General features: G+C 31.8%; 1 protein-coding gene across 1 annotated transcript; it reads right to left on the bottom strand.

Moving 5' to 3' along the window:
- Positions 1-9: 9 nt before the first annotated feature.
- Positions 10-22,960, bottom strand: LOC105145965 (dynein heavy chain 2, axonemal kl-2). Its single transcript, XM_087403645.1, has 25 exons — positions 22,886-22,960; positions 20,473-20,643; positions 20,055-20,247; positions 19,668-19,764; positions 19,154-19,405; positions 18,411-18,538; positions 18,021-18,139; positions 16,962-17,076; positions 15,771-15,904; positions 15,498-15,691; positions 13,975-14,203; positions 13,723-13,874; positions 13,388-13,638; positions 12,240-12,441; positions 12,015-12,160; positions 11,141-11,312; positions 9,567-9,742; positions 8,487-8,649; positions 4,584-4,808; positions 3,863-4,151; positions 2,348-2,485; positions 1,944-2,114; positions 1,347-1,638; positions 344-435; positions 10-239 (listed from the first exon to the last, which is right to left on the bottom strand). Exons 1-25 carry the CDS (start codon positions 22,958-22,960, stop codon positions 18-20), a joined length of 4,398 nt encoding a protein of 1,465 aa, XP_087259771.1. The 3' UTR covers positions 10-17.

Genomic DNA, 22,960 nt, shown 5'->3' with positions numbered 1-22,960 from the left:
ATAATTTTCAATCAATTTTAGAAAATGTTTCTTACTTCATGGATGAAGTCTGATTTAGCACTATGTTTTTGCAACCACGAATCGACATAAGGTCGCCAACCGAGGTTCTTGTAATCATTATAAATCATGCCCACTCTGGAGATCGACGCGGGAGAGGCGGCAACCAAATCTTGCACCTCGAAGAGCAGCGAGACTTGATTGGGCATAACGATTCGTTCGTTATTTATCAGGGTTAATATCTTAAAATGCAATGCTTTTATTTTCAGGAAAAGCACTAGTTAATCTTATGCAATTTTACTCCAAGAAAAAAGAGAGGAGAAGCAAAAGATGGACGAAGTTATACCTTGTTGTCATCCATGACACTGTTCATGTTCTCAATCCAATCAGCGTCCACGGGTCCGTCAAAGAGGATCCATTTTTCGTCGGGGGTATCCTCTATCAAAAGAACATTGAATTTTATAGTAGCGTGTTTCCCAGGCACAACTCGTGTTAGCGAAACGAGCTTCCATTTTAATGATTTTCATATTCTTCCTTCCTTCCTTCCATTTTACTTGTATTATACATTCATAATTATCACAAGGATGATACTTTTACATTACCTAATTGATGTGTATGATGCAATACTAATATTTTATTCTATGCATTTTTATCCTATATTTGTAACGAATAAAATTTAAATTCGAATTTGCATAAATGGCGTTTTTTTTCAGATTTTATGTTTAATATGTATCTTCTACGTAAGCAATTCTGAATTACAAAATAAATGGAGGGTACTTTCCATTTAGTGATATGAGTTGACGCAACATTGTTTTATCTTTCTTATAACATTCAATGAAAAATAAAGACAGAACAATACTTGTGTCGATTTGTCATCAAAAAATATCCAAATATATCGCTCCTTTACTTAAAAAATGATACAAGTCAAAAATTAAATTTCTCAGAAAAAGAAAAAAATATTTTCCAACTTGACAGAAAATAATTAACTAATCAAATAATATCTACAAAAAAAATGTTCTTAATATGATCAAGAATCATTTTTGTTATTATATTTTCGTCTCACAATCATTAAAAACTACCTTTTTGAGTTGTAATTATTTTGATGATTTTTTTATAAAGTTAATTTAGTTCACTTTTGATGATTGATAAAAAATAATGACTTAACTAACTCATTTAGTAATAACTAACAAATCACGTTTCTTTAATTGTACCACCTTTGAAGTAAAGAAGCAATATCTTAATAGATACATCTTAAATATTTTGTATAAACTATTGGATACATAGCTTCTCAGTGTCTAACATACTTATTACATTACACATATTACATCGCAATCAACCAAGCGCTTTACCGGAACAAGTTTTCCGCATGATAGACGATATCACTCCGTCGAGCCATTCTCCGGTGGAAAGATTGTACTCGCCGTAGAGTTCACTGAGACTCAGTACCTTAGGATTAATGGGATGTACGTGAACAGTGTTAAAGCCCGGCTTTCCATCGCTCTTCATTGTCGTCATCGTATTCTGTAAAATCTTCCATGTTATGGTTTTTGCGGTGTTTGACGCACCGACGATCATCGTTGAGTGACGCGAACCCTTCGTTTCGTACAGCTCAATAACTTTCGTCACTATCATGGGAATTGGCTGTAATCAGGATAATGTAAACGATTGATTAATCTGTAACCAGCTAAACGATTTATTCAGTGATTAATTCAAATAATTTCTATAATTATATTTTTGCTAACGTTGAAAATTAAAATGATGATTCTAATTAGAATGATGATCCGAGAAGGATATTAATTTAACATACACAAATTGATATTTGTAAGCGTTGGATCAGCATAAAAAATTTCTCGATAAATGCTCGATAAATATCCTTAGGATTGACATAATGCGTTGGTCGCTTCCAGCAAGCGAGAGTTACGTTATATCCTTCCTAAGTAGATTACCTGCAGCTTCAACTTGATTGCCTCGCTGGTTATATAACTGATAATTTCCTCGTAATCCACGGTCGGTACGTCTACGTTGGGGAAAAGATCTGTAGTGATATCGAGGAATAGCGGTAGGTCATCCGAGGTAAGCTTGGCAACATTCATATCTTTCATGGCGAGGATAATTATCTAGATAACATTCAACTTGGCTAATGTAAGTTCATAGTAAATGTTCGCATATCACAAGAAACTGTTGCGTTTCCGTTGTCTTTGTAAAGATTTCAGATAAATGTAATGGCATGAAACAAATATCGAATTTATATTCTTCTTCTTCTTCTTCAATATTTGAGTAACATTTTATTGCTTTTGAGATAATAGATAGTAAAATTCTTGAAAAAAATTAAATTTATTCAAATAGTCACCTCTTCATCAAGCAAATTGGAATACTGTCGTTTCTTTTTGCCAGCATATCGAGTCAGCGTTACTATACCTCTCAAACCGAAGTCGTAATGATATTGCTTACTAAGCTGCTGCTGGGCGACTGAGTACAAAGTAAAAATCTACAAAGGAAAGTATTATGTAGAATTTTCAGCAAATCTGATATCGAAGTAATATTAAAATTACTTCAAATAAGTACAAAAAATTAGAAGTTATTAATTTATTTAATCTATTTAACTTTTTAACTATTTATATTAGGTGTTGGAATTAATTCGTAGCGTTTTACAAGTGATGGGAAGTACTTTCATTAATGTATTTTTTAATGCTCATGTGAAATAAATAACATTCTTTCATTAAAAACGCTACGAATTAATTCCAACACCTAATATAATATTTAACATTTAACTATCGAAAATAGTTTCATAAATATTTAATGATATTGTATATATTGTATTATTATTATTATTATTATTATTACTATTATTTATAATTTACAAAATTGAAGGGTTTTCTACAAAAGCCAAAAAAGTCCATTTAAAAAACTCTGGATTATGCCATATTTTTGCTGTCAAATCATTTTCTATTAATAGCTTTATATCGTGAACAATTTTGTGGCAGAAATTAAACAGAAAACAGGAAATATAAAGCCGTGTCCACACTTGCAGCAGAACATCGCAACTGTAACATCCGTCGAGTAACATCCATCGTAACATCGGTGTACACCGCGTAACATCTGACGCGATATCGTCGTGTGTTAAATATTCGGTGCGATGTTACGGGATACCATCCACACATTGCGTCAGTGTTACTGATGATGTTGCCGTTACAGGAACTTTACACGTTAAATAATAGTGTCAGTACCCAGCAGATGCTGACAATGTTAATGATGATCGTATGTGATGAATTGATGTAGAACAGTGAGTCGAATTTTTTCATTCTCGAACATTAGTATCTTTAATCATAACGACACTGATATTCAAGTATCAAGAAATTCAAATCACCATTAATTAAAAATATTCATTGGTACTGATAGTATTAATCATAAAATTCCGCATTATAATATTCTATTGTAAGTATGGACACAGCTTAAAAATTTAATATTTGCAAAAAATGTTTTTGTGAAGAATAATTTATAAAATTTTGTAAATAAGAAATAAAAAATTATTGTTTTAGAATTTAAAAAATATTTTCTTCTTTACTTATTTATGATTATTACTGTTATAAGAGGTATAGGATAAATAGATAATAAATATTTTTCCGCAAGAACCAAACAAATTTAAACGTTATTTTTTTAACGAGTCATAAAATATTTATGAAAATCTAAACTTTGTTTTTATACTCATTATTTGTCGGAAAAAAATTAACATATTTATACAATAAACGGTTTAAAGATGTGAGAAGTTTTTTTATTTTTGGAAAATGTAACTTTTTAAACTGTCTATAAAAAAATCTTCAATTATTTATGTTAAAATTAAAAGTTGTTTAAAATTTCAAGTAACTTTTCTGGCTAACGTGCGTATGTCTCGAAAACCTTCGCTGTATAGGTTGATTTCAGCAATCATGCAACTATCCGGCACTATCATCGAGATTGGTCGAAACATAGACTTTAAATTGTCTGGAAGCTCGGTACGTCCAGCGTAACCAGGATTCATTGTGATGAAGATGCCGCAGGTGTGTACTAGAGATATAGTGTTGCCGTCGAGAATGAATCTCGTAAGTCTCTGGGCGAGAGCGGTCAGTATCGATAAAATCTGTTGCGCCACTACTGATAACACTTCGACGTTAATTCTGCGATTAAGAAAAAGGTGTAACCTTTCTCTATCTGTCTTTTCATCTGCAGTTTTTTTTTATTCACGTCACGTAAGAAAGCTGTTTGAGAAAACTAATTAGCTTTGCGTAACGAAAAAATAAGAATCCCTTATAGAGATTCAATACTGGCCAATTTGATACTGAAAGGTGATGATTAATTACTTATTTTGAATATTAAAGTATTGAACAACGGAAAGAAAGTACTTAATTATTACTTTAAATTTCTGTAAGGGATGAAATAGACAATTTTTATACAGTCTACAATAATTAAAATAAATATGTAAGTTATCTTTTTTTTTAGTATACGCATTATCAGATTTTCAAAATGCATTTTAGCATTTGCAAGTTCGATGAGGTTTATGTCGTTTTCGTTTGCGAAAATATCCATTCAAGGGCTTCAAAGATATTCACCGATTGAATTCATCGAAGCATCCCCAGGCGCCGGTTTGCGACAGTCCAGAAAATAATCTGCCCATACTTTTGTAGTCCAGCCCTTCTGAACAATTTTGCACGATTACGTTAAAACCCAACGCTTTTCCCAGATCTTTTACGGTCTCAGTTTTTCCGGTACCCGCAGGTCCTTTTGGGCTACCACCGCGATACAAATGAAGAGCAGTTGTCAACGTGATATAACATCTGCATGAGACGTAAATGCAAAAAGTTATTTTCATTACTTAATACGCGATAATACGTGACATATATGCAGGAAGTGAAATTAACAAACGTGAGTGCTTTAAGTACTCACATTTGCGATTACCGTATAATTGTTATATTATTTTGTATGTATTTTAATGTACATACGTTTTAAAAATAACGTTCAAGAATATATACTGTCGCGTTTTATTATACGCAGGGATTATGTTTCTTCCCCGTCCTATATGGGCGCGACGAGAATCTTCATGTAATTTACAGCGAATTGGCGGAATATCCCGACTATCAGATCCGTATTCCGAGAACACAGCTGCAATTCTGGCATTCGATTCGAGGAATACATCAGAGGATGTGCATATGCTCCGACGCGGTTTGCGATTTAATGCGTCTATTTGAACACAGAATAGTTTATCCACCTTCGAAGAAGGGAAACGAGAGGCATAAAAGGCACGGAAAAGATTGAGAGTCTTTTCCTGCATGGTCGGAACGCCGCGAAAAGTGGAGCGCGTTGTCTTCTTTCCGCAAGACAAATCTTTGGGACCGAGAGAGTGGATAAATGTATCGAGATGGCAATCGTCTATAAATTAAAACAACAAGAGCGGTAGCCTTTTATCGCGATTAAATCAATACCACGTTAAGCAGCGAAGAGCAGGACATCGTTTGTTTCTCTGTATATGTTTGCCCTTTGATGTGTAGCGCGCGCCAAGTCTCCTTTCGAAACCGCTCTTGAGATCGCATCGCATTGTCATTACACCGCATATTACATCGAGGGCTGCGTCGAATTATATGGCTATGCGTATCCGCGATATTACGGGTCGCATCGATCGAAATTGCATCTGCGCGAAACTCTACGTACAAGAGGAGTCAAATGTATACCTTTTGTTGAATATGATTAATTTTAAACATACCATAAATATGTATTCTTGACAATATTATAATTTAATTTTTTAAATATTTGTTATAAATTTTTTAAGTAGATATTTCCTACACGCGTAATTATTAAGGAGTGCTTAAAAATTGGACGAAAGCATTTAATTAAATAAATATTTATGAAACTTTCTCCAAATGTTCTATTGGATCATAAAATTATACTAGTAAAAAAATTTTGTAAAGATGATCAGGAAAGCCAATATAGTGACTTAGAATATAGGATGGTGCCACACTCTTTTGGATAATGTTTCTTTTCGGCACACAATTTCATTTATCGTTCTCTTAATCATTTAGTGATTTACGGTCTTTTGGTTATATATAGCATTTTCTAAATTCTGAGAAGGATGATGGCACATTCACTTGTGCCATCATCATCTCTACATAAAATCCTTTCTCAAATATGATTTTATGATCTATAATAGAAGAACATTTAGTGAAAGTTTCATGAAAATGTAATTTAGTTGAACACTTTGGATCGATTTTTATACACTTCTTTATTAATTTTATTAATTTTATTTATTAATTATTATAAAATAGCACAGTATTTAATCTCATTTATTGCATACAAATAGCATGATTATTGTTATATAATGTCTCTAGACATTTTATAATTTATATGAAATATGAGAGACAGAAAAGAAAAAAATAGAAAAATAATAAAAAATATATTCGTCCTTCTGACATTTTTTATGACTACATTACTTTCTCTTATAATTCGGTATCATCAGATTTAATCCTAGCTATATACACTCTTTTTTTATCCTTAACATACACGGGTCCCTGGGACTTCATCCATATTTGTTACCATACTTCTGTAAAAATGGATATAATTTTTTTTGAATCGATGAGAATTGATTAAAAAATAAGTCCATGATATGTCAAAGTCGATAGAATTAAGAAGCTTCGAGAGATAAGTCAAAGAAAAAGAAAAGTTCAAAAACTCGATTTAGCAAATTGCTGGATTTTTTGGTACCTTAGTGTGTACAGTTAGAGTTAAGATTTTCCGAGTATATTTATGTAAGTCCTTTTGAAATAAGAGTCAGATTTAAGTTCTTCCGAGTATAAAGAGCACCTCGCAGCTCGTTTGAATTAAACGATCATCGCATTGCTTCTACCACGTGTGACGTTGTTCACTAAGATATAACTAGTTACGTGAAGTATGATGCGTGATAAGTATATCATGAGTTTACGACCTTGCCTTAATCATGTAACATGAACTATTTGATGCGATCAGTATCGCGAGAAGTTCCCTCATTAAAATACAACGGCGCACTTAAAACTTTACCTAATCGGACATATGTAGAACGGTGTCAAGCAATCCCTGTAATCAGCCTCGCTGACCTAACCAGGGTTGTATTACACCGCCAATGTGTCGAACAGTAAGCATTACCCACGCCGTCGTGTGTTACCCACGCGCGTGACAGACGAAATTACGGCTGGCCACGATCTGGTGCCAACTACGTGACTAACTATAGCGCACGAGCGATAACCACTGAGAAACTTCTGTTTCAACATTGCTAAACGGGGCGGAGTACGGCGACCGACTAAATACGTCGCAATGTCACAAAGTAATTTTGCAAATGGTTCCGCAATCGAGTGCATGTACGTACGCCATTACTTGTATTTACCATACAAATTCACTTGGATGACTTACATTTTCACAGAGTATTTACAATATAAAAAGTTTGATTGAATTGGCGATGTCGTGTATTTCAATAAGATCATTTATTTTTTTTAATGATAATTTATCGAAAAGTACTATTCTGTTTTCAAATAAAATTGCACATGATTTTACTTTCATATCTAATCAAATATTAAAGAATTTTTTTTGCCATATTTTGGACTTCTTGCATATAATAATGAATTGCATATTGATCGATAGAGGAATGATAGACTACTGAATATCTGATATTCCGTTGAAAAAAGACTGCCAGAATTAGCAAATCGATTTTTTAAGATCATATAAAGGTCATCATTATTCTTAAAATTTTTAAAAGGATAGAAATATTTTTTTATATAATATAATTTCTCTAATTATTTTGCATATAAAAGTATTAAAGTAGAGTCATAAAAAATCAATAATTCATCTTGAAATAAAATATGAAATATCTCGTACTACACTATATTCATTTTTTGTTATTATACCTTAATATATCGAATAATAAAATAAATCAATTGGTATAAAGAATTAAAACATATAAAGAATTTAAATAAGATGCTTTCTAAAAATTTCATACTGCAAAATGTATAATTTCTTTGAAAAGCAACTATATGTTTTTTTTTTAATCAATTGATTTATCTCAATTGATTATTTTGTGTATAAATATATTAAGATACAGTTTATACAAAAAAATTAATAGTTTACGAGATATTCCATATTTCATGTCAAAATATGCCGATGTGTCCAATGTGTTCAATGTTTCAAAGAGTATATCTCTGAATACATTTTGATCTTCCAATAATAATCTTTCATTTTAGCTTAATTTTGTTATGCGTAGGAATCTATTTAAAAAAAAGGACAATGTTTTTTTGTGTATGTAAAAATTGTTTAGTTTTACACCAAACAATTAAGTATGAAAGATCAAACCTTAAAAAATAAATTGATACTACTCTTTCAAAAATTTACTTGTTAGAAAAAAGTAAAGTGAAGATAACTAAAATAACAATTGTAAAACGAACATTTGTCACGTTTAACTTTTTTCAATTAAGTGAAATATTTAGAGACACACATACCGATCTGTCAGAGGAGTTATTACAAGTCTTTCGGTGTTACCCAGATATTCGTGTCCGTATGTGAAATGAGTGTTTGTTTGTCGAATAATGCAATCTTCGATATCCATTTCCCAATAAAATCTTAGCTGCGACTGCCACTCGAAATCAGTCACATCTTTGCAATCTGGAAAATTTGGAAAGTTTGCCTTTTCTCGATTTTCCATTTTTTATTTGGATTAACGTAAAAGACATATAAAAATAAATACAAGAAATGTTATATAGCCGAACTATTGATTTACAATATTAATGTTGCTGAAAGTATAATAATCTAATTGCTTTTTTTTAAATTTAATTTATGAAACGAAAAGAAAGACTTGGAATGCCGCAATTTTTGATAAAGAAATTTGAACGTCAGTTCAAATTTGTAAATTATTATTATCTTACATAAAAAGAACAATTTTTATTTGTTGAAGTATTTAAAAATTTAACTAGATACACAAATAGATACAAATCTGAAAATAATTTCCATTAAAATAATTTCGTAGGAATCTGAAGTATGATGAGCTACAGAAAGTATTGATATTTTAACACACAATTTAAGAATTCTATATAATTAGTTTAATGGTCCAAACAAAATTATAGATCTGTAGCTAGCTAAATATTTAGATATTTCAACAAAACCATTCTTTCTGCAAGAACTATAGCGAAAAAGAATCAACATGTATAAAAGAGTTATTATGTGTTAAAAAGAGAAGAACTTTTCGAAGTATTTTTGTTGATTTGATATTGAAAAAAAAAATAATAACTCCACTCTGTCACATAAGTATATTTTTTACAGTATTCTTTTTCGAGATACTATCGATATACAAATTTACGAGAGAGAACGCGCCGGCGTTTCCTCACTGCGGTGCATCATATCGCCAACGATATAATGCCAGGACGTGATGCGGTTGCGTCGCATGGTTCTATAAAGTCCGTAATTTGTTGGTTACATCCGCGTGTACACGTTGGTGAAACAAAAACGCATAGTGAACGAATATTGCACGAAGATAAAAGGTATGATGGTGAAGATAGGGCATACGAATTGAATTTGACACTCACTCATTTTGTACATCTTTTCGATGACATCTCTCGCGTGTATCTCGATAACGACGATGGCTTTGAGTTTTAATCGATCCAACCTATTCAGATTGCCTTGTATAACTTCCGAGTATTTGTCTAACGCCTGGGTCTGCTTCTTCTTCAGCTTTCGCAACGGCTTCTTTGAGTCCATTATCCTTTAGTGCGTGGAATTAGATTTAGTGAAGTAGCTAATGTATAATTTTGCAACAGCACTATCTTTATGCAGGGTGCACACAATAAATATCTTCGGGATTTTGAAATAATTAAAACTAAATACGAACATACACACACACATACACGCGCGCGCGCGTTTCGGAGTATTTTATAGTAAACTAAACAAATTTTTTACAAAAAAATACCAAATTTTTACATGAGTACTTATAATGAAGGAAGGATATTCCACTTTACACCAAGTACGCTAAAGTATGTCACTAATTATGATATTAAGAGTAACTGCAATTTATTTGCGCAAAACATTCACGTTCGGTATCTTGATGAAATAAATTATTGTCATTGATTTACCCCCAGAAAAAAAAATCCAAGAGAATAATATCAAGAGAACGATGTGACCAGGAAACGTACTTGGAGTTCCACTAAAGCTGCTCATGAGGAAGTTTAGTAATATTTTCGTAAGAAACTTTTTCAGCCATCTTTTACAAAATACGTATGTATATTTATTTTCATTTCTCATCATTTTTCAAAATATTGAAAGTTCATTATATGTATACTCTATATAATTTATCCACTCGCCTTTTTTTTAAAAAAAGCCTCTAAAAACCTAGAGAAAATTATGTTTATAGCTTTCTTCAAAAATATTGTTGAAATAATGTGAATATCGCCTTCTCTCTACAAAATTATTAACACAAGGTTTCTCATGTTCTTGTAAAGTTCAACGCGTCAACTGAAATAAGAGTAAGACGACGACGTAGTATTGCAATATACTTTTAGCAATATTGTTTCGCGCCGTCCGACGCATCTAGCGAGTCCCTGTTTTTTCCGACCACGTGCGCCGTCTTTCGCGTTCTTTTTCCGAGACACTCGTGCAAAAGAAAGATATGTATGTTGGGCCTCGCGTAACATGAGCATTACAGGAGAGACTCGGGACGGGAGGGATTTTATTCGGGAGGTAGGGATACCGTTGTAGGTATGGGTTAAATTATTCGCGGTACGGCTAGTATATGCAAATGAGAGAGGAAGAGCGCTGCTGCCCGAGGTGCCGTCGTCGGATCGCACGACGAGACGTAGAATATGCAAAATTTCTCTTATTAGAGTTGCCGCGTCTCTTGTCTCCCTCGGCCATCCTTCTACCATGTAGGAAGGCCCTTTCTCACCCATATACATCACCATCTCGCCATCCCGTTTCCTCTGACTCGTCTCGGCGTCCATCAGAACCGCCCTCACGTTTATCCCGTTTCCACCCTTTCCGAGCCGCCGCGTTGTGGCCTTCGGCCGACTCGATTCAAGCTTCAAGCTCGAGTCAGCTTCAACGGCCCTGTCCGCCTCACGTTCCATAACTAACGTAGCTAAATTTCTCATAGGCAACGGGCACTCACTTGCAGTACTGCAGGGTGCGCGTGCAGTCGCTCGTCCATTGGATTTGAGTGGACGTAATGCTCGGCTGGCCTGGCCATTCTTTCACCCACCTGTCGCGTTTCGTGAGCATTTTTCGCAGCGCTATCCGACACTGCTTCAACACTTCGCGCAGGGTCGCTCTCATCGCGGTTTCTGCAATTGCCACCATTTTATTCACGAACGCATCCCGCTGAAAATTTCCCACCCTCTCACCTACTGGTCTTTCCCTCACCCTCCACCCCTTCGCACTATTTCGTTCGCGCATTTTTATCTCTCGTTAACAGAAATCGAAGTTGCATGCCACCGTGCTGCAGGATAATTTACGGCGAGCGAGGGCCAATGTCGGGATTGAGCATAAATTATGGTCAATTTTCCACGTTGGCTTTTATTTACACGCGGCGAATGTACACTGTTGTAAATGCCACTCGGTGCTGAGCATACCACATGATACTGTAAATATTTGATGAAACCGCGTTCACACGTTGCTGATCTTTCTCCTAGTTTTCTACGACGTGCATATAAAAGAAGTTTGTCGCTTCCATATTTCAAGTGGTGGAAATGCCATTTTCGATTTTGCAAAAAGCAATTTACGATCTTATAAATTCTTACTTCTTATATATTTCCCCAACGTGTGCACGCGTTCATGCGTGTAGATTCCAATGAGGGGAATGGGATTTATGAAGATAATACTTAAACTTACAGAACAGTAACTACTATGTGTCATAGAAGATAATCGGATTTTAAGATTAAGTCGAGATGGATTTCAAGTCATTTTTAATCAAATTCTTGATCAAATATTTGATATATTGATTTATTATTCATTCCCTAAGAAAGTTATTATAGAAACGAACTCACCGAGATCACGTAGCCAATACTCGACTTGTCCCTCCAAGAAAACTGGCTCAATAAACTCTATGTACTCACCTTCATTTGAGTACATACCATCAGCCACATATTTCCCAATCATCGACTGAAAACGAAAGAGTTTCGATATCAAGGGTCTTGGGGACTGTGCAATTATGTAGAAAAAACAAGAACAAGAGGCTAGCGGTGGTGAATACCTTGCCGAACTTCAAGGACTTGATGTTCACGAAGAGTTTCCTGATGTTTGGCTGCATGAGGTCCGGTCGTTTAGATTGGGCCAGGATCTCCAATGTATCGTCGTTCGAGACGAAGTAGAGTCTTGGAAATACGCGTCTCTTGGTCTCCAGGTACTGCTCAAGCGCCAGTTCCAACGCCTCCAACTTGTCGTTGAGTTTGTTCAGGACTTCCAGCAAGCCAGCTAACAGGATCGTCGTGATGGAGAGCGGAGAAAAAATGCAAATGCTTTCAATAGAATAGATTTACATTATTTTACAGTACGCGTACACGTCGCTCGATTTTTTATCCTTTTTTATCCTCTCGCTCTCTCTCTCTCTATCTCTCTCGCTTTCTCTATTTTTAACACCAAAAACGGACAGACGTTTTGTACGTATCCATTTACATTAATACTCAGACTCAGTACTAGCTTAATTTTAATTCTATATAGTTCAACGCTCAGTACACGGTAAATATATAAAATGCCTGATTTAATAACCTTTCTTGTGATTAATTAATTATATTTCACACACTTTGTATTTACAATTAATACAAATGCTTTTTTGTAAAAATATAGTTAAACTTTATATAGAGAATGGAGAACATTTATAATACTGCAAGAATTTTTATCTTCTTATGTACTGATTGCATTTTTTTAACTTCTTAAATATTTGTTAAATTAATCATGTATAATTCGATAAATTTTTAAAGTTGAAGGTAAAGATATAATAGAAGTTGAAATACGTAAAACATGAATAAATGACAATGAGGGATAGAACTCTGGCGATAATTCAAGCGTTACATTAATTAGGTCAATTAGGAAATATAATGTAAAGACTTCAATAACGTAAATTGAATATTCTATTCTAGATGTGAGAATTATATACCGCTAAATAGTGATTGCTTAAAATTCTTACAAATTTTAAAAGTATAAATGTATACTTGTCAAAAATTTTATTGCAAATATATAATTAAATTGGATACTTTTAAATTTTTCTCTTCAAAGAATTGCGGTGCGTAAACTCGTTAAATTTTTATTCGTGTGCACGCAATAAAATACACAATACGTACAAGTTTTTTTAAAAAATTTAATTAGGATAATGTCAGTTATAATGAACAAGTTCTTTCTCGAACGTTTCTTTGATACATACGTGGTATATGAGTGGCTGGCAACGCCAAACCGTGGGAAGCCATCCTTAACGTAAGCTCAGCCAACTCGCTTGTCACTTTCTCAAAATCGTCCGTCTCTTTTGGAAGTTGTTTCTTGATATCGTCGGTGGTGAATACATTGTCAAGATACATATATCCTCTCTGTACTACCAACAACATTTCCAAAACTTCGCCGATCGTCGACAGACTCTGCTCCCAGTACTCAACTTGCTGAGCAAATGGTTCTACGAACCTGAGAAAATTCAATATAGCTAACTTAATTTAGTATCACATTAGAAATGTAAACGCGAAAATTCGTTTAGCAAGTGTAATGCACCTCGTTGACTTCATAGACGAAAGTTGCACCTGATGATCTTCCAAAGTCTGAATTAAGTCGCCTATATCTTTCAATTTATATATTCCTTTGTCTTTGTACGGGATCATTGTAATCGGCATCACTTCCCAAGTTTCCTTAATATGTTGGAGTCCCTGAAATGTTCGCCATATTAAATTCGTATGATCGTTTTGCAAAACGTACTGTTTTACGATTAATATATCATAACGACTCTTATCATTAACGATGACTTACGACTTCAATGCCGAGCTCCATCGTAGCCGTGTTTGAAATTTCGCTAATCTCCTCCGTAAAATTATGCATTTGCATTCTAATAATCGCATCTAGAGTAAAATCCTCCGACGTCTCATCGAAATCTTGAGAGATCATATCTTTAATACGTTTCCAATGTCTCGGTTTTATCGCCGGATTCTTCAGTATCGTTATTAGCGGTAATGTATGTCGAAATTTATCGACCTTCGACCTAAATATACACTCTTTAATATAATGAATTACATAAAAAGAATCATTATATACTCTGTTGTTTTTATTATAATAATATATATTATTTTAAAAGATTCTAAGAATATAAATTCAATACAATTTAAATACGATTTAATTACAGGATAATATTATCTCTTACAGTAATTCAGTTTTATTTATAATTTATAATTTTTTTCAATTAACAAGTAAAACTAACAAGTTGAAAAATATAGTTTTCTCTTTTTTCTAAAACACTTGATTTTTTTAGTTGTGTCATTTTTAAAGTAAGAGAACGATATGTGTATATTTTAAAAGGTATTTATAAAAATAAAAATATATAAAAAACACTCATTATAATTTGATCTAATTGATATAATATCTGTTAATATCACTTGTTAACTATAAAGCTGTTATTCTCTTTAAAACTTAAGAACTGTAATAATATTAATTAAATATAAATTAAAAATAAATTGAAAAATAAATTGATTTTTTTATTTTGAACTTATAGTGACAGTTTATAAATGTTTCTCTATATGAAGAATGTTTTTCCTTCTATATATTCTAAACAAAAAATATATTTTATATTTTCTTTTTATTTTTATAAGTTTAGTAAAATATGTTAAATTTTAGCTGCTGAAAATTACATAGCCATTTACAGAACGTGTACTTTGTTAGTTTCAAAAAGTATCGTCGAAAGGAGTGGAACAAGTATGCTTGGCAGTTTACGTAAACCGTGCGCTTTAGCGGTGCAAAGGTTAATAAGCGCTGCTGTGTAACACGTGGAATTAAGCATATTTTGTCCTTTGCGTTATTTCTTGCGAGGTACTGCATTGGTCTAAATATGCTGCTTATGAAAAAAAAAAAAAAAAACAAAGAGGAGAACAAAAACGCGTAATTGTTTTTACTAGTGTTGTTTAATTGGTGATACATACGTACCTTCCAAATCAATAAACTTTTTTTTGGATTTCTCGTATATGCTACAAAAAAAAAATATCCAGCAAAAAGGTCCACTCGCTACAACGTTTGATATTTGATGTTCCAACCAATCATCAACAATTATTGTCGATTACGTCCCTGTGCACGAGCCCTCTCATCTTGCTGTCATTTTGAAAAATGGCTATCCATCGTACGAGTGCAGTTTATACGCGGCCGACCGGTTTCTAGTTTTCGCGAACCGATAAATTGACATCCTGCTAAAGGATGGCTCGCAAACACTACTTTGCGCCTCGTGAAAAATGCACGAGGGCGGCACATATTTACCGCGCGTTTGAAATTGGATTACAACTGGGTCGCACCTGGTATTCTCGACGATCTCCCAATTCTTTTCTTTGAGCTCCCTATAGAGTTTCGTGAGTTTCCGTAGAAGGATATTAGCGGTTGTGTCCATCTCTTCCAAGTCTATCGTCCAGAAATTTCCGGTTTTGTAACGTTCCCAAGCGTCGTTCCATTCGTTCGTCAATTGCCACACCAATTCGATCACTGCTACATCCTTCGCAAGTAGAAAAGCATCGAAAAGTCGAATAAGCACGTGGAAGTGCACGAAGATGGTATATACGAACGACATTTACTTTATCGAGTTGCTCTAGTTCTCGCGAATCCGGGTAATTTATGCCAAAAATTGTCAGCTGTGATTTTAACAGACTTTCCCTGTCTCTCAAGGAATATATTTCCTTCCAGAAGACAGTTATCGAATTTAAAGCGTCTGTAACAGCAACATAATACCATAAGATAACTGCACTATAAAATAAAACAACATTCTCGAACAATACATCAGGTTAAAATCAATTTTTTTTCTGATCAAGTTGCTGCATTAATTCATCTAACATTTGTCGCCAAGCATACAAAAGATTATCATAATGGTTATTCGTGAGTTTATAAAGGCAAAGTTCACGTAAAAAAAAAAACCGATCCGGAATCGACAAACGCATTTCAAACAGTTGGACATGGTGCAAAAAGCGTGCTATGAATAAATAGCACCTTTGCAATCTGCAATAGGAAAGGTACTCGTTGGAACTTCTGTTCTATTTTTTTGAAATTTTCACAATTGTATTTCAAATTGTCGCTATTACTTATTGAAGCGTTTAACTCATTATAACAAATAAGTTGTAAAATATTCTTATCAAAAGTTTTTGTTTGATATCCTAAATATTTTGTGTTTTATTCCCATTTTCTTCTTATATCCTTTTTTCTTGTTAAATTTCTAAATAAAATATTATAAAATAATAAATATTTTTAAATATCAAAGAAGGATAATAAAAAGAGGTCGTTTTTTACTCATAAAGGTGTAAGTAAAAGAAATATTATTTTTTAATAGATTTTGACTTCCTACGATAATGTTAATAAAAAGTCGATAAGAAACACCTTGAAAATTGAACATGAACATGATATATTTGAATAAATTTTAATATTCTGACTTATTTTTCAAGGTGTTCCCTAGCAATCTCGAACTTTTTATTAACATTATCTTATTCAGGAAGTCAAAATCTATTAAAAAAGATGATATTTCTTTTATTTACATCTTTATGGGCAAAAATCAGCCTCTTTTTAATATTCTCCTTTAAAATGGTGAATAATATTTTACGCCATTCATTGTCATGCAAATCCATTATAGATTGCAAGATATTGTTCTAACGCAAGATATACATTGTCTCGAGGGGAGCGCTCGAAAAGATATGGCAGTTGATTTATGCAGCTACTCGACTTTATCTCACGACAAACGTGAATTTACACATTGGATAAGAATATGTAAACCAATTTACCATTTGAATTCCATTCGGATGTGAAAGGTCCTGTATCATTAAATTTGCGTATTAAGGAGGATACATCTTCTTCAAACCTCGTCGAATCAGTCAGCAGTATTTGTTTAAATTCTTCCTACGATTGTATTAAGACAATAATTAATAGTTAAAAAAACTACTTATTGTATAAATACTTACATGTGTAAAATTTGAGATTTCTAACATCTTAAGATCACGTCTAAGATCTTTCTTTATGTGTTAACATATTTTACAATGTACTAATCCGGGATTCCCCGGAATGTACTAATCCAGGATTCACCTGATTTCTTTTAAGCGATTTGATTTTTACGCAAACGATCACTTGAGGTGTTTTTACATACCAATTAAAATTGCTTATTTATAACATATTGTATACGGATTGTTTTTCGATTTTTTAAATATTTCAGAATATTATAGATACGAATTTAATTATAATTTTCTACAAAATATAGAAACCAAAATTAAACTAAATATGAAAATATAAAACTAAATATAAAAACATTTATAAGTAGCTTATTATGACAGTATTATTTAAAAAAAATAAAATTTAATTAACATAATATCTTTTTATTGTAAGTTTTTGATAAAGCTGCATATTTGAAAATTCAGATTAGAAAATAGTTATTAAAAAAGAAAAAAAACCATGTTAAATAATAGATTACTCATACAAAATAATATTTTACAACAATTGATATTTTTTTGGAATATAAAAATCTAGAATTTATTTCCAAGTTAAACGTTGAATTTTATATCATTAAAAATTATAAGTAAATCAATAAGAAATTTGCATTCTGCTGTTTACGTTTTTTTATTAACTAACTTTAACTTTGTAAATACCCGAATGTTCTTACTATGTAAAACTAATTTTTTTAATTATATAAGAATTTCTAATGCGCGGTGAAGTAACGTTAAAAAATTGGGAAAGTATTAATTGACATCTCATTTTCCCTTTTAGGTAACGTTGACGCCGACGTCGACACAACTCAATTTTTTATTACGAAGTTTCAAGAAGTTTTCTTTTATACCAGGAGAATATCGTACCTTTTTTTCAAGCAAAGTAACTTCGCACGTGGCAAGTAACTCCAAGTAAGCTGTCCAGCAGCGGTCGATGTCTTTTAATTTTCTCTTAAACTCATAAGTCAGAACCACTTCGTATTTTTCTGGAAATAATAAATTATACCTTCTGGTGTACTATAAGAATGCGTAATTATTTATAATTAAATAGATTAAGACAATTAATGTTCCTTCAGAATTCATTTATAATTAATCTTGAAATTTGAAATTATAACCATGTCTCTAGTAACGGAGTTAATACGTTTACAAAATTTGCAAATTGTGTTGCACATTCTTGAGCAATAATACATGGATCTTAACCGATTTTATAGAGCATCGACTTCCTTATTTAGCACAGAGAAACATTTAGAGGTTTACCCAAAGTTTGGCATTGCTCCTGGATCTTGGGGAACTCTTCCTCCTCTTTCGGAATCTCGGCGGTGAGCCTCTCGAACAATTGCAGCGCGGATTGCATGCTGATGAGATCCGTCGGTTCCTTCGTTATTCTGCAAACGAATGAATTCACGTACGATTCAGTTCGAAATTCAAAAAGGCCCCGCGACAGGATTTATGGGAGTAACGCCTCGCGAGCAACGCCTCTCCAATGTTCCGCTCAGCTTGAGGAAATTTACATTAATAGTATCGATCGAGGACTGAAAACGAATATAACTGAAGGATTCAATTATGCAATAGAGTGGAATACATGATCACGCAGACACTCTAGGAAAGAATTTTTAGCATAGTAATGAGCATAGAAATAATGTACGAACTACAGTTAATTCTTTTAAATTGAAAAGGGGAATAAATTTATGTGCGTGTTTTTTTTTTTTTTTTTTTTTTTTTTAGTTTCAGATGAGTATTTAAATATGAATTTCATTAATAATTTATGCAGTTTTCAAATAATTGTCTGTAAAAAAAAACTTATGTGATTTAACATACTTTAAATTCCTTTTATCACATTACAAAAAATCTATTATCTAAAGCCTAAAGATATACGAGTAAAAATCTCTGAGATATAAAATGATTTTTTTCTCACAATCCTTTTTCCAGATTGAATTTTTTTTTAATCCTAAACGCAATCTTCTTTTCGCTTTGAATAACAACCCATGCGGGCAACTAACTTTGTAGAATTTTCAGCGATGTAATGATAAACGTGGTCGACCATTGCATCAGTCATGCGTAATAAAAGTGCGGTGAGTTTCTGTTGCCAGATTGAACAATGTTCGATGATAGTGGCTTTCAATCCATCAAAATTTATATCTAGAAAATGCACTGTCGCCATCGTTTCCTGTAGTCGGATGTTATTCATCACCTCGAGGTATTTACTTATGTCCGCATCGAAGACTGCCGCTGTTGGTTTCAACTTTTCATATCTAATTTAAATAAATAATAAGCAAAATAGTTTTATACAAAAACTTAAATTGTATATTTATACAAATTAAAATTATGTAACATATAAAAATGAATTGCTAATGCCCTTTTTGTTTCTTGTTACTTTAAAAAAATTTATAAAAAATTAAATTATTTTTAAATAAATATTATAGCTGCAAACTGTAGCAGTTGTTTACATAAATCAAGTAAGATTTTAAATATATTTTTTTATGATAATATTAATGGTAATACTTGTTATGTTACCTTTGCATGTATAAGTCTTTATTTACTTCCCACACATCTTTGAAAGGTTCCCAGATCTTCATATAACTTTGTATTTGAACAAAGCAGTAACTTACTTCTGCAAATTGATAGATCAATATAGCATAAAATTAAAGGTAACATTAAGTCAAAATTGATAAATTAATATCAAATTAAAATTACATATTAATAGTGTAACAAAGTATTTCCTCATTGAATCTTAGAAAATTAAATTAAAGTAGGAATTCTAAATTGAGATCAATTTCTGATAAAAATGATTAAAGCAATTTTAATTAAAAGATTATTAATAACTATATTACGATAATCAATATAAATACAATTAAAAATGGAACTATAAAGGAAGACATGGGAAGCTTTATGATACAGCACCATTATTGAGTCTTTCTTGGAGTTCAATCAATTCTTCGTCCACTTTATATAACTTCGAAAAGGGTAAATTCTTATCTGGAAGCATTTGAAACTTCTTAACTAGCCGCGAGACATCTTTCAAAGGCTCCAGTAAAATATTCAAAATGTTTCCTATGACTGTAGCTATCTCCAGGAGGTTCGGTATAAGGCTTATCTAGATAAATCCATAAACTACTTAGAGCTTCTGCTCATATTTCCTGTGCCTTTTTTTTCCTAATAAATAACTACAAAATAATTAACGAAAGTATTTTTGTCATATCGTCAGATTGAAAAATGTTAAATTATTATTATCTCTTTACATACGCAAGAACTTCATGATGAAACAATGTAATACTGTTGCATGGCATGTTATACATGTTATGCATAGTTATGAACATACTTTGTTATCGATAATATCTGCTTGAATTAATAGAAGAGGTGAGGGTCCTGTCGTGTCAGTACCATGAAGAGCTTCGAACATGATGGTCAAAGAATTCTTCAAACACAATCTGATGGCTTCCCCAATTACCGTATCGATTTTCATTAAATAATCTTTCCATTCTGTGTGATTCTGATAAGAAAGAAACAATAATGAAATTAAATATAACAATCTATCGAACAGTCATACAGAAATTAGTACTTTTTATACAAAGAATTTAATTTTCATATAAAATAAACTAGAATGATTGTATATGTGTATGAATATGCGGACATGTTATGGAAAAATTTGATGCGCTTATCTTAAACGTGTTGAAATTAAAAGACTATTTAATTTATGAAGAAATTTTTTTAAACATTGCCTTTAAAAATCAAATGTCATAGAAGTCAGATGTTCATTACTCTTGCAAATTTGCTTTAATTAATAATGTATTCTACTACGATATGGATTACTTTCCTACGTTTTTTCTCTCTTTTTTTATTAATGAATTCTCAACACATTTATTAATATAACTGACAAGAATATTACTTTCTTACTACTTTGATTTCCGATATAATTAACTCGTAACGCACTACACAAAATGAAGAATACGTATTTTAGAATTATAATGAGTTTTGTAATATTATATATATTTGTTTTATAGCGATATTTGAATAAGTTTATTGCAAAAAATGATTTGTTAAAAATGACTTGAGCGGAGGATTCAAACGTATGTTTCTGTCCTTTGTTATTATTATATGAATTTTATGATCTAAATTAAAGTTCTTTTGCTACTAAAAATATTTGCTCTTCAGCCCTTCTTTTGCCTATATTTATATAATAATTTTTAATTTATATAATATTATTATATTATTAAAAAGCATAATATTTAATAATCGATTATCTTTTATCGAATAATTTTTTTATTTCAAATAATTTAATATCTAATAATATTAAAAAACAGAAGTAATAGATAGTAATAGGTTAATTGGAATCAGCGATACACAATACGCAAATTATTTGTAAAAAAAATGTTTTTTAATGGCTCAAAAATAACATTAGAGTACAAAAGCAAACTACATTACAAACATTAACATTAATTTAATTAGTTTATTAATAATTTTGATAAAAAATAATAGATAATTATTTAAAAAATAATAAGTAACATACTATTTCAGAAAAAATAGGTAACATTCTATTTCAGAAAAAATACTCGTTTAGCGAAGTTGTAACTCTTCGAGACTTTTTAAATTAACCGAGAAACTACGTGCACATGGTAGCAATCACGTTATGGAGCGACATATCGTAACACGAATCTGCCATAAGTACGCTCCTTACTTCTCCAACTTTAGTTACACAAGAATTGCTTTGTGTAACTTGAGGGTGCGCAACGTACTCTGTTTTCTCCACGGATATTTTTTTGTCAAAGTTATTCGGCCATTTTTACATTTGTGTAGTTTTTAAGGGAAAAATTCTGGCACAAGTCGTCAAAAATTTGCCGCAAACTAACAAATGTGCCTTGCGGCACTTGCTCAGAAGTTTGCAGAAAATATTTAAAAAATTATGCAATCTGCCGTAAATTTTTTAAGTTGATTTAGTAAGAAATTTATTCAGGATGTAACTTCAGACATAGGATGCAAACATAGATAGTAAATAATTAAATAAAGATAGCAAGGAGATAGCATAAGTATAAAGATAAGTAGGTAGTAAATAAATAGTAGAGATAGCATAGATAATAAGTATAAGTACGACGTGGAATAATTAAATAAGTAGTAGTCTTTAACATATAGTCTTTATCGCACTAACTTTATATAATTTATCCACTATGCCGATAATACCATGGTATATTTGTTTGTGTTTATTAATTATGTTAAGTAAAATGTATTTTACAATGATCACACAAAAGCTATAAAAATTATTATTGTAAAAAAAGGTCTAATATATCAATATTGTGTCATACAGTATTACACTATTATATAATATATTATTATGTATTCATGCATATCAGAAATTATTATATAATTATAGTTCCTATAGCTAAAACATCAAACAATTTAATTTCGATAAAATGAAAAGTCTTATGTGGATTATCAATGATATTCGATATGAAACGTGTTAATACTTTATACATTATTGATGCGAACTTCTCTTAAATTAAAAGCCATTTTTAGATATATTAAAATCTTGCGGGTCGCACAATGTTTTAATATTTTCTGCTGCGAGCCAATATGGCTGGTCACAAAAAAATTAATTGGCGGACCGCGAGTTGCACATTACTGCTTTATACTATACAATATTACTAAAATAAAAATTGCGTTTATATTTCTCTCTCTAGAGTTATAAAGAGATGATATATTTGATCATACTTCGTATAGTTATGCCAAGAAAGCTGTACCTCTTGTATTACATTCTTGAAGCCCTCATAAATCTCCATGACATTCAAAAATACTATATTGAGTCTTTGAGTCAT

The sequence above is a fragment of the Acromyrmex echinatior genome, chromosome 1, assembly GCF_024713525.1.
Source record: "Acromyrmex echinatior isolate Ae372 chromosome 1, ASM2471352v2, whole genome shotgun sequence".
Lineage (NCBI taxonomy): Eukaryota > Metazoa > Arthropoda > Insecta > Hymenoptera > Formicidae > Acromyrmex > Acromyrmex echinatior.
This window is presented reverse-complemented; position numbering and strand designations above follow the sequence as displayed.